At 35.9% G+C, this 14,154-nt stretch overlaps 1 protein-coding gene across 1 annotated transcript in view; it reads left to right on the top strand.

Annotated features, from left to right (window-relative positions):
* Nucleotides 1-13,622, top strand: part of GLRB (glycine receptor beta) — a 72,107-nt gene extending 58,485 nt beyond the window's left edge. The window contains exons 9-10 of the mRNA XM_055144796.1: nucleotides 471-763; nucleotides 11,197-13,622. Of these exons, the coding sequence (XP_055000771.1) occupies nucleotides 471-763; nucleotides 11,197-11,493 (590 nt within the window). The 3' untranslated portion in view covers nucleotides 11,494-13,622. The remainder of the gene's footprint in view (nucleotides 1-470; nucleotides 764-11,196) is intronic.
* Nucleotides 13,623-14,154: the final 532 nt, after the last annotated feature.

Here is a 14,154-nt window from a genome sequence, read left to right as displayed (position 1 = left end):
GAAAATTGCCTTGTATTTTCTCTGATTTTGTTTCAATAGGACAAAACTATGCTGTACAACATAGCTATTAAACATGAAGCTAAAAACTGAGTTAAGCTCGTCTCTTATCAGGACTCACAGCTTCTTTAAGATACTGTAGAACTCATTTTCCGTCTTTAATATTTGCATCAGATCCAAATTGGTTTCCGTTTTTTGCACATTGGCTTCAACTTCTGTTTTAAATATCAGTGTAATGTTAAGTTTAAGCTTGAAGTTTAAATATTTACAACATCCCTGGCCACAGTCATCCTAAACAGGAAAATCTATAGCTGTATAATTTCTCCTACCCTTTGTGTTTTTAAGAATCCTAATGAGTTTTTAGAGCCCACTGCAAAGTTACTGGAAAAGTGAAGGATTTAGTCAAGGAAAACATTTGCAGAAAATTCAGGCAGATTAAAAAGTAGTTTTAATTCCTCTATCTATTTCTGTAGGTATCTTCTCGGTACTCAGCTTGGCCTCAGAGTGCACAACGCTGGCAGCTGAGCTTCCCAAAGTGTCCTACGTGAAGGCCCTGGACGTGTGGCTCATCGCTTGCCTTCTCTTTGGGTTTGCTTCACTGGTGGAGTATGCTGTTGTCCAAGTGATGTTGAATAATCCCAAACGAGTTGAAGCAGAAAAGGCCAGAATTGCTAAGGCTGAGCAAGCCGATGGGAAAGGGGGAGCTGCTGCCAAGAAGAATACCGTGAATGGCACAGGGTCACCGGTCCACATTAGCACTTTGCAGGTAAGAATCAAATGACCCTGGGGCTGGAGTGATAGCACAGCAGGTAGGGCATTTGCTTTGCATGTGGCTGACCAGGTTTTGATTCCTAGCATCCCACATGGTCCCCTGAGCTCTTCCAGTCATGATATTTGAGTGCAAAGCCAGGAGTAGCCCCCGAGCATCACCAGGTGTGACCCCAAAAGAAAAAAAAAGAATCAAATGATCTAATGAGATGATTTTTCCCCATTTCCTCTGTGGTGTCAGGTATATATGGGTAGAATTGGTGACAATCTTTTTTTTTTCTATCACCAAAGAAAAGGAACTAATTACAACATACTTTTACAAAAATGGGGGTCTGGAGCAGTAGCACAGTGGGTAAGGCTCCCGAACCGGGTTTGAGTCCCAGCATCTCATATGGTCCTCCGAGCACTGCTAGTAGTAATTCCTGTGCATTGCTGGGTGTGACCCAGAAAGAAAAAAAAGTGAAAGGAAGAAATTTTACAAAAATAAATACAAAGTATTCAAAACATTAAATAAACAATTAAAAATATCAGCACCTTACCAATTTCTGGAGAATATTCCATAGGGCCCAGCTTCTTTAAGTGAATAAAGCTCTCGGCAGTTTCTCCATGTTATTTTCACTACCTGCTACCCCTGTATCTTTCCAGCACTGGAAGCAGCTGGTGGTGCCACCTACTTTAGGGATACTCTAACAGAATTTATAAATCAATTTGCCCACAAGGAAACAATAGCCCTGGTTAACCAAGCCCAGTGGTGAATAGCTAGCAGTGCACTGGAAAAGGTTCATCCTATACCTTGGATTGTCACTGACTTCAGGATCTTAGCAGTGCCTTGAGACACACATCCCAACTGATCGTGGAGCAACAGAGACAGTTGTCCACTCATCCTAGAGGGATTCTCACTCACACTCTGTGCCTAAGAACAAGGAAAGCAGGACACTGTTCCTGTGGATCAAGGTGTGATAAATGTCAAAGTCTGGTAGGTCACACTTTCCACCACCTTGAAAGCTTTACCTGCTTGACCTCACTTCCGACCCCCTCTTACTTTGCACAGTTCATTGACCACCACTTCTAGGTGGACCTAGAATATTGGACAAAGATGCTGCCTGTGATATTTCAGACATGTAACAAGCAAACTGCTCTTATGAGATGCTGTCCACCACTCTGGTTTCTGGGTGAAGTCATTCTTTGAGCAGATAGCCCAAACTGCAAATTCTTAGTTGTGATCTTGTGGGTTGTTTCTTCAACTCTTTAGGGCTATAATTTTCATCATGTCCAATTACCTGACCTTAAAGAAGCATATACTTAGCATGGCCCTTTTTCATTTTTTGCCCCCATCCAACATGTTTTATTTTAGCTGGATTTCTTACAGGCAACATATAGGAGCTTCGTAGTTTTTTATTTCCTCTGCTTACTAATGTTTTCATTGTATCCTAATGTGTCACTGTCATCCTGTTGCTCATCGATTTGTTTGAGCGGGCACCAGTAACGTCTCTCATTGAGAGACTTATTGTTACTGTTTTTGGCTTATCCAATATGCACGGGTAGCTTGCTGCTCTGGGCGGAAAGACAGTCTAGTTCTCTCTGATCTTCTCTAAGTCCACTTTAGGGGTACGGAAAGCATTTCAGTCAACCTCTTATGTGAGTTCTAATTCTTCAGCCACACATTCAGAATCTAGGTGACAGAAAGAAATAACCCAAACTCAGCACAGCATCGCCCCTTGGGTCCCAGAATCCTCAGTGGGTCCGCATTTTTTGTCTTCATCTTTCAGTCTTTGTATGCTCTTTTATAATGCTCTGTGTGTTACCTCTGTCCTTCTGTTAGCAGAAGGTCCTTATATTTGCTTTGTTTCTTCTTCTTTATGTTTGGTAAGAGGGTCAATGATTTGGTTTTAGGGCTACAGTGTTACCACAGGCAGGCCAGCGGCAAAGCTCAACTCTTCCTACATGGTTCATCTAGCCCTGCTCTTCTGCTCCCCTCTTGAGAGCACTGTGAGCATCAATGCTTACAGATCTGTTGTCAGAATCTAAAAGTTTCTTTTCATTGAACATTGCCTCTTTCCTTGCTTTGTTTCTGAAGGAGATGGTTTATTACGTGTCCGTTCCTTTTGACTTATCCTTTTAGCATGTCACCCTCTAGTTTCAAGCAAATAAAAGAAGGACGACTGTTTCCTGAAGTTGCACATTCCATAGTGTAGATATAGCACAACCTATATTTGGAACTGGAAAGTCTTCTAAGAGATATGGGGGACATTCCCAAGGAATATTTTGCATGTGATAGTTGTAGTGTTTGGCTTAGTTATGCTGGGAGCCCCCACAGCTATCCTAGGTGGTTCTTGGGTAAGCGGGCACACAGTGCTGGGGACTGACCCTGGTGCCTTGTGCACATCAAGCATTGCTCTAACTCTATGATACTCTCCGTCAATGGAGTATTTCCAGATCTTGGCTATTGTAAATAGTGCTACTCTGAGCATTCACGTCCATGTTTCTTTTCCACTTACTATTTCTGTATTCTTGGGATAGATACCTAACCTAGGTGTATAACTGCTGGATCATACAATAGTTCTGTTTAATCTGCTAGGAAATCTCCAACAATTTTCCACAGAGATTGAACCAATTTGTATTTCCACAAACAGTAATGAGGGCTCCCTTCTCTTACATCCCCACTAGCCCTGGTTTCTGAGCTTTTGTTATAGCTCTTCTCATTTTTGTTTTATTTTGTATTTTCACATTTTTTATAATGTAGGAACACTGCTATTTATTCAGTCATTAATTAAGCTGATTGAATTGGGCATGAATTCCACATTACTTTAATTTTTTTTTTAATTTATAACTTCACAATGTTTGATTACATTCAATATTCAAACACCAATTCCCACCACTATTACACTTTCCCACCACCAAATTTGGAATGTTTCCATCCCAAACTCCAATCCCTATCCCAGAACACAACCAAAATAATATATTTCATATTGCTGTTATGAAGAATTGATGAACATGCTTACAAAAAAGTTTATATAGGAAACAGTGTGAAGACTGCTCTATTTTGGCAGGAACTGTTAAAACATTCAACAGGATATTACTAACATGCTGTTGAAGTTTAGGTGATGCGAGCTTTGGTATATACATATATGTATATCTGAAAATATGTATATATGCATATATGTATATATTTCCCTCTATGGTCTGTTGCCTACTATCTAAACCCCATCAAATGTGGTGTGGTATTTATGGGGAATAAGTAGGGAGTGTTTTATGTTGTGTTCGTGCCCGCATGGTCCAGGAGTATATTTATTCATATGTGAGGCTCAGCCCAAGTGCGTGGGGAGCGGCCTTGAGCATGGCGGCAGTTGGGTTGTGGAGGTTTTTGGCTGCTGGGCTCTCACTCACCCCCCTCTGTGGTGCCCTGTGTGAAACAGCCTGGCATGAAGTCTGGTGGCATTGTTATGGTGGCCTCATGTTATTCTCCCTTTCAAGAGAAGCAGCCATGTGACCTGAACAGTAGACGATGATGAGATTATCTGGCGCCGCAGGAGGTGGTTTATGGCCGTGACCCCTGGGTCGCCGGAGACTGGGGAAAGTGGGGAGAGGATATCCGATCCTCGTCCCATTGAAGCCAGAGTCCAAGGTCACAAAGTCCCGCATTACCTGGGTTCTATAGGACTTCACTCATGTGAGGCTTGGCCTGAGCCTATGGGAGCAGCCTTGAGTGTGGCGGTGTTTGGGTTGTGGAGGTTTTGGGCTGCCGGAGCTGGGTCCCTGTGGGTTGGGAGGTATCTCACCCACCCCCCTCTGGGGCACCCTGGTGAAGACAGCTTGGCACGGGGTCAGGATATTCTGTGGTGCTCTCTTTCAGGAGTTTTCGTTTACAGTCCTGGGTCTTGGCCTTTGATGAGATTACATGGTGCAGGGGTCAGTTTGTGGGTGTGACTGTAAAGCTACTGGAAGGCTGGGGGCCTAGGGGGAGGAGGCCCAGTCCCGATCCAAGTGGGTCTGGAGCTCTCAGTTACAGGTTCCCGCCTACCTCTGTGCGACAAGCCCTAACTGCATCTTTTGATCTCTGTTGAGAGTATGGGTTTCTGAAATAAGACCAATAAATGAGCTTATATAGCTGAGCCGGAGGTGGTTTATGGGTGTGTCTCCCACATACTTAACTTTTGGCCATTTAATTTCTTGGTAAACTTGTCCCCAAGTTGTTAGGGTCTGGCCAAAGGCACAGCAGCAATTTGGAAGTATCTGAAAGTCTGAAGGCACCATCAGGCTGCTGATGCACTCACCCCACAGGTACGGGTTCACCTGCTGGCAGTACCAGACTCCCTTTCACAACATTGTAGAAAAGGGAAGTTAGTGTTTCACAAATATCTAACTATCGTTATCAAAAAACGTTGTATATACATTATGTATTGTGTTGCATTTAATTAAAATGTATGTATTATGCTTTATATAGTCATATACATAAAAGACTATAGTATAGTGTTAAGGTAAGTTATAGGTATCAGGGAATAAAACATTCATGTTATTCACTTTATTCTGAATTAAGGGATTTTTAGGCAGAAAATAATAATGTTCTGGAGAAAAGTTACTCAGTTTCTAATAGGCAGCTACATTCTCTGCTGTATTATGAGAACAGGGTTATTGCAGAATTTCTCTCATGTCAGAGAATAATGGAAAAATGATCTTGGGATAGCATATATTTCATGAATTGGAGTACTGACAGAGGGATACTTATTAGAGTAGAGTACTGCAGAACAGATCAACATACTTATGATTAACGATATAAAAGATAGATAATACTGATTAGACTGAATTACATTATTTGGGGTTTAGCTTTTAAGTGTTAAAATTAGCTGAATGAATAAAAGTTGAATACATTGAAGAAATTTAATTCTTTGTGCTTTTAGTTGCTAACTAGGAACACAGCTATAAAAATTATGAGAGTATTATGACTTTTGTTACTAAAGTAATAATTTAGATAAATGTTTGAAAACTTTTCATAGTTTTTTCATTGCTGGTGTGGGGAGATAACCCCAGAGGCCAGAGTGTGTCTCTGCACATGGGAGTCTATGGTTTTAATCTCTGACATCTTCATGGGCTCCCGAACACTTGTCAGGTGTTGCTCCCACAAAAATTGAGAATTGGTCTGAGGAACTGAACTTATCTTGACAGGGAAATGTGTGGAGTGGAAGACATTGATAAAATGGTTGTGGGAAATAGACACTTAGGTGGAGGCTGTGATGTTGGAATGTTGTATGCACGAAACTCTACTACTACAAGTATCATAGATAACAGTGCTCACATAACACTTGAAAAATAAAATGAAGCTAAAAATTTTACAGAAGTGAAAAACAAAATGTATTACTAGAAACTAGAGTCTAACAGTCAAAACTTGAATTTCAAAATGAAAGTATACTCATTTTACTTTGTTCATTTCCTAAGAAAGATTTCTAAAATGATATGAATCCAGAATAACTTCTTTTTAATATTTGTATCAACTTAGAGTAAATGTGTTTATTTGATAAAGTCATAAGATAGCTATACATTGACATGTGGAATAGGATAAGTAAGTGAAAGCTTCCTTTCTAATTTAATAATCTTGTTGAGAAATTACAGTTAAACTTTTAGTTTCAAAACACATAATTTGGCCTTGGGTATTTTCCTTTACAATTTTTTCTCTGAGTACTTTCAATCAGATAAAATGTCATTTATTTCTAGACAGACTGACAATAGTCACTAAATGGAAGTGCAATGAAAACTGGGTTATAGAAAATAATGGTGGTCTTTAATATTGTCCTTTCAAGGAAATAAATGATAGATAAGTTTAAAATGGGAAAATGAAAATCTATTATTATGATTTTTAAAAACATTGCTTGTATATTAAAAATAATACCATCATGCTGGTATACTTATTTAGGTTCCTCAGACCACAGATTTGCTATCTGCTCACTAATTTGCTTTCCACTTTTTTGTTCATTTATTTTTATTCAATAAGAACAGTTGAGGACCTATTGTTATGAATATCATTGTATTCCCAAACCTTGTACATGTTGTGTGTGAAATTTGCAGCAAAGGAATTATGAATAAAAGCAGAATAGTTTCCAGGCATACACACTTGAATAACTTAAAATACATAATTTGTTGTTCATGTGTGAATGAAATAATTGGTTTTTAATGATATGCTATGGTTTTAAAATTAGGACTCACTTAAATTCGACAAAGTAACTATAAATCACTTCTCTATATTTTATCATCTGTAGAAGATATTTTTATCATATTGAAATCACACACAAGTTTTCCAGTCAAGTAATATTAAATAAGGTGATTTGCCTTGAAGTATGTGGGACCTATACTGAGAAGAATGACAAAGAAAATCTTTGAAGTTAAAATTTGAATCATTAGATGCTTTTTCTGCACCATTTTTTATGTGTGACAGTTTCATTACCATACTGCCTTATTTCTGCTCCCAGTAATTTTGAGAAGTGATTTTTTTCTGATGAAAGTAAATGGGACACATATGAGATATTGAAGAAATTATGGGTTAGACATTAATGTCACTAACCACACTATTGGAATTTGTATATGTTTTATTTTGTACATATTTTACTTAATTATACTTCATGTGATATTATAGTTATTTAAAATAGTATTTTTTATAAACTATTTTGTTCTTTCGTGTACATATTTGGTAGGATATCTATGTGTAAAGGGTATTAGCTAAAAGAAAATTGTGTTTATATTAAATCCCTGATGAATAAGAGATGTGACTAGCCAACTAGTTAATGAATCATGAGCTATTTAAGGAACCTGAGGATTCTCAGTAGGAAACCTAATCTTATTGCTTATTCATTAGGGTCATGTCTTTAAAAATTAAATTTGTGGTAGAGGTTGTTACACACATATACACACTGCTACTCAGTTCAGATATAAGAATCTTTAAATATAATATTTCTAAAAGAGGTTATAACAAATTAAATGATTAAAATTTTATTATAACCAAATGAAACCTTTGCAGTGCTTTCTTCATACTATTAATTTAACATTGAAACTCATATTCTTGACTGACCTGTTTGCCAAATATTTTCTCCGAATAAAAATAATCTTCCACTTCTCTACATTTTGGATCAAATCTCTAACATTAAAGTTTTTGGAAGAACTGATAGTGTTTATATAAATTTTGTAGTAAGTATTTGTATGTAACTGAGGTTATCATATATAAATTTGGGGCAGGAGATAGTATAGCGGTGAGCTGCATGCCTAGCATGCACCCAGCCAAGATTCCATTCCCAGAACCCAGGGTTCCCTGATCATCGCTGAGTGCTGCCATTACCTCTGCCAGCATTTACTGGGTAGCTGGGAATATGCGCAGCATTGCAAGGCTAAAGCAGCGTCATGTCCTCAGGTCCTGGCACTGAACTACCAGTTAATTGGCTAGGAATTAAAAAGTGTTTCTTTGGCTCCTGAGCTCTAACATGTATAGTATATATTAGCACTAACACACACACACGCACACACATATGTATATGGCTGCTTGCTTAGAGATACTAAAACGCAGCTAATATTATGTATAAAATATTTATAGTAAATGCATTGCTTCAATAGCCTATATGTCTTATTTGTGAAAAAGTAAAAAATCTATAGAGAAAAACTTCCAGGTCTACGGGCCAAAGTTTGAATACACTTTTGCTTTGCAAGAATTCTAAAGCAAAGTCAGTGCATCTTAAACCTGTGGAGTGGAAATTCCTAATGGTAGAAAGACAACGGGGATACCCAGTCTCAGATTTTGAAACTGGAGCCGTTAGTTTGGGGACACTGGAGATTTGATACATAGAATTTGTCCTCAACTCTTATTCCAAAGTATGTGTTGTTCATTGACAAAAGTTTGCCCAGAGATTTCTGAGACTTACACATTCCTCAGAGAGCACTGAAAAATGAAGCTTTCAATGTGACTGAAGCACTCTGAGAGAAGGTGTGTGTGGGCTCATGGAAGTGTGTGTCTGCAAATGTTGCTGGGACCCCATAGATGGCTGGTGGAAAATGCCCTTCTAAAATTCCAAATCAGGGAATTTAAGTGGAATGTCTGGAAATAAAGTTTACTTATATGAGTCATTTCCAAAAGGTACAGAAATAGTTTAGATTGTAATCACTCTATGAATAAATAGATAGGGACTCGAATGTGGACCTATTGACGATAACCCTATTAAGAATAGTTATCTCGAGGCTGGAGCGATAGCACAGCATGTCGGGCGTTTGCCTTGCACGCAGCTGACCCTGGTTCGATCCCCAGCATCCCATATGGTCCCCTGAGCAATGCCATGTGTAATTCCTGAGTGCATGAGCCAAGAGTAACTCTTGTGCATTGCCAGGTCTGATTCAAAACAAACAAACAAACAAACAAAAGAATAGTTGTCTCTTCAGGACAGAATTACTCTTTTAAGTTCATTTGAGTTGTCACAATTGGCAAACTGAACTACATGTTAAATTCAATAGAGAGGAGTCCTTTTCTCCAGTTTGACTTCTACCAGCTAAAACAAAATCCTAGGGCCATAACAATATGTATATTAGGGAAGGCATTTGCCTTGCACGTGACCAACCTAGGTTCAATCCCTGGCATCCCTTATGGTCCTGGGAGCCTACAAGAGTGAGGTGTTAGGAAAGAGCCAGGAGTAAGCCCTGAGCACTGCTGAGTGTTCTCCCCACCACACTCCCTTCCCTTTCCTCCAAGTCCCATGGAATCAGGCAGGAACTATGTTTCCGTTTGGGCTTTTGCATGTAGTAAGTATTGTCTTTGAAGGTTAACATATTTATGACCCCTATATTTTCTCTAAATTATGAAAGCTTGAGAAGACTGAATTTCTAGAAGTTTCTCAGTCTCTATTCCTACTCATCAACACTTTGTCTATGTTGCTATCATTATAGTTGCATGAACATCTTTTTAAGACGATTTTACTCAGTAGTATTATATAATTATCTATGTAATGTAAAACATAGGCTAATGAAATCAGGACTTCTATACAAGCTTTAAGAACAGTTTTGTTTTGCTTTTTCAATTTTCATTTTAGGCACCCTGACTGAACGTAAATGATAAGATTTCACAAATACATTGATCCAGCACCTTACCCTCCACCACTGTCATAAAAATAGTATCATCATTTTTTATGAGTATTGTTGCTCACAATTATGAGTAACAGTACTTGCTCATAATTGAAAAGAGTGACATAATAACCTAGATGTATAATAAAAAAATGGAATATGAATCATTTAACTTATTTTTTCAGTTATTCTGTTTTGGGTATCTTTACTATTCACCTCTGAAAATTGTCATCTGGTCTCTCACCCAGCAAATATATCCCATGGATTACTCAGATAAAGGATAGTATCCTAGATCCACAATATATTGCCAGAGAATAATTTGTTTTACTTTTTACATAATGCATCATTTTACCCATAATTTTCACAATCTGCTAAATGTGAATAGAATCCATGTAACTACTTTATTAAACCTAATGAAGCAATAACCAAAGTAACTGTTCTATGTTTTAGAATGGTATAGTTTTCCTGTGGAGTGAAAAATGTAATAACTAACTATATCCAAGTGAAGACTCCATAGGTAAATGACAGGACTCCAATGTAAGAACAGTACATTAAGCAGTTGAGTGAAGAACTCATCTTTTTTGATCATTTATAAAATCACTAATGCTACCTTAAGTCATTTAGGTTTAACATATATCTATACTTATAAGAGCATTTGTGATTACTAGAGAAGCTCAGTGTAGGGATTTGGTTCAAGTTTAAAAATTAAGATACTATCAATGGAAAAAATATCCATAGCATGATCTGGCTGAAAAGCACACTATTTCTATGGTTTCATTAAATGAGGCTGATTAATTAAACACTATCCAACAAACTAGAGATGTCTTTCACTAGTAAATATTTGATTTGTGATCATAGTGACTATTATTAGTACTTATTTGTGTGATTTAGAGACATATTTGAAAATATAATCGACATAAAAATAAAGGTTAGAGATACCAACACATTTCTGTAGTCCTTATATTAGAGTAATATTATCTGTGTCAATAAAGGGTTTTTATTTCAACTGAGGACTTTTATAAGTCCCATTGGCCCTGGAAGAATTGAGATTAAGGACTGATTTGACATCTGCTCCCTCAACACAAAATATAAAGTAACAGTAATATAAATTGGCTATAATTATAAATATAACTTCTCAAAAGTTTATTCCATGACATAAGCCTTGCTATATAGTGATAATTTTAGATTCTTAAATGTTAAGGCAATCTGAAGATTTAAATATTTGAATATTATTTCTAATACTCACTGAATTGAACCATCAGATTTACTTGTAAATAACCTTTAGGAGATATATGCTTTATAAACAGAAAGATTCTAATGTAGTCTGTCTTTAATTTTTATACTCAGGTTGGTGAAACCAGATGCAAGAAGGTTTGCACTTCCAAGTCTGATTTGAGATCGAATGATTTTAGCATTGTTGGAAGCTTACCAAGAGATTTTGAATTATCAAATTACGATTGCTATGGTAAACCTATTGAAGTCAACAACGGACTTGGGAAATCTCAGGCGAAGAACAACAAGAAGCCCCCACCTGCCAAACCTGTCATTCCCACAGCAGCAAAGAGAATTGATCTCTATGCAAGAGCACTGTTTCCGTTCTGCTTCTTGTTCTTCAATGTTATATATTGGTCTATATATTTATGATAAATATTTTCCATTTGATACAATCTCATCTCATTGTGACCAGCCTCATTAATACATGCCAATCTGCAGAAATTTTTGCATTTTCATAGCAATATATTGCATTTTGGATGCCATTTGATTGTAACAAAAACCTGGCACCTTAATTTTGAATGGCATGATCTTGTTATGTCTGTGCTTTAATAAAGCTGTATATATGTATAGAAAACATATTGCTTTAAAATATAAGCATTTCATTGCTAATGAAATATAAGCATACTGCATAAAATAAATCCAAACGATTTTCTTCAGTTAGTGTAAATTGCAATTATTTCAGATAATTCAGATAATAAAATGATGTGCACGCCAAATCCTGTTGTGATCGCCATTCTAATATGTAGCATTTTAAATTTTCTTCCTTGTAACATTCAGAGAAAGCCATTCTATTCTTGTATAATGTTAGATGGTATTGTCATGGATTTAGCAAAATTATATTAAATATTATTTCAACTTTGTGAGTAGTAAAAATATCAGTTATAAATATGTGAGCTCTGTGGAGAAATAAAGTTCCAAAAATTGCTAATTTGTAAAATCAACTCATTTTGAAGTGTGCCCCCATGTAATCAAAATGTCAGATGATTAAAAACATGGCAAACATTTTTGAAACAATGGAAAATTTGGGTTTACTTAAATACATACTGAATTCTAGTGTCTCATAACAAGGGAAAGTTATATTAACTATTTCTGATAAAAAATTCTATTTAACCCACCTTTAAAATCAAATATATTTTCATGAACTTTATTTGTTGATATAGTATAAAAATTAATTGTGCCTTAAAAATCATAAATATTTAAAATTGAACTATGATAATGAATATGTAATTTTCATATTATTTAAGAAACCATGAGGAAAAAGTCTCCTGTTACTACCAATAGCAAGTTGGAAAAACCATAATCATTTAAGAATTTAACTTCTTTATTTTATTAAAAAGTTTTTTTAAGTAAGATTGATTTTTTCTGAATTTTTCATGTTTATTATTTTTTAAAAATTGCTTGAAACATTTAAATATTAAGTGATGTTTGTCTGTGTTAAACCTCATTAACTCTTTAGTTTCTTTCCTGCTAAAAGTCTAGACTATTTAGATTTACTTTGATCTTTTTCCAAACTGAAAATAGGCACCTTCTGCTCTACAAGACTTGCATTTCCTAATAATATCGCAGTCAATGTACCTTTTTATTTATGCATTAGCTAAAATAGCATTATCTGTGGTTCAGAAAATATGAACATATGTTTAAATAAGTATATTTACATGATTTGGAGTTTTTTGTTGCAGCTGAGTATTTGTATGGTCAACTCATTGACAAAATGTGGTTAGATGTTATTGATGCAAATTGGCATATGTAACTCAGTGCTCTTTTTTAAGAGTTTAATTTTTTAAATATTCTTCCACATTGCTAGTTTTTAAAATAATAACCTGTAATTTAATACTCTGTAATCCTTCAGCACTCTAGTTATGAAAGTTTAGCTGTGAACAGTTTTATAATGCCACAGTCACTCTGCTGATGGATTTTAATATTCTGCAAAGACCGGAGCAATATCATTTTAATGGAACTGTGATTGAAAAAAATGTTCAAATAGGATTTAAGCCTATACAAAATTTTATTTATATTAATAATATTTGCTAATTTATATCCTTTATTTTTGCAAAATTGCAATATTCTTATTAGGGAGTTTGATTTTAAGGCAGTGTTTTAAGTACAAGACATACAAATGGAAGATATTTCTTATATAGGAATTTATTTGTTGAAAATAATGTGAATGACTTTCTGTAATATAGTATTTTAGCCTCTTCAATTTTAATACACATAAAGATATATGTGCATATATATTATATATACCAATCCCAACATTAAGTACCTATATATAAAATGACAAATGGAACATTAGTGATCTTTAAAAAAAAGTATTATCAGTGTCCACTAACATTTCCTTTATAATTGTAATCTCAAAGATTTAGCCACTTAACTCCAGAATTGCTGTGGTCTGAGTACTTTAAATATTTTGTGTTTTTAGGAGACTGGCAGTATATCAATCTGAATATCAGTATCTCAAATTCAATGTCTACAAAATAAAAACTCTTCTCACAAGTCAATAGATTCTCTTATTTTCTACATTTGTTAATGCTATCACTACTCCAGTTACCCATCGAAATCTTTCTTTCATTCTGAAACTATAACCTTTCAAGCACTGAGATCCATAGCTTCTACCTCATATACTCCCACCCTTCCTTAGTTTCTGTGGACACTATTCTCAGTTTCTTGCTTATATTAATCTATCACATCTGTGCACAATCAAGTGTTCAGCGGAACCCATTTTGAACTGTGATTTTTAATTGTGCAGTACCAAAATATGTGGGAAAAGAGATGTATTTACAGTCCTTATTTAATATTATTATAATAACCTCTTTCTTCAAACTCCTCTTCTTTTTCTAGAGAACACCAATATTTTGTACTCATCTGGCCCAAATAATTGTATTTATAATTTGTAAATATAGAGTACATGAAATTAGCATTGAGGTGAATGAAGAAATAGTACAACCAATAGGGTGCTTGCCTTGCATGCAGTCAACTCAGGTACAATCTCTGGCATCCTGTCAGATGCCTCAAGCCTGCAGGAGTGATAAC

The sequence above is a fragment of the Sorex araneus genome, chromosome 7, assembly GCF_027595985.1.
Source record: "Sorex araneus isolate mSorAra2 chromosome 7, mSorAra2.pri, whole genome shotgun sequence".
NCBI lineage: Eukaryota > Metazoa > Chordata > Mammalia > Eulipotyphla > Soricidae > Sorex > Sorex araneus.
This window is presented reverse-complemented; position numbering and strand designations above follow the sequence as displayed.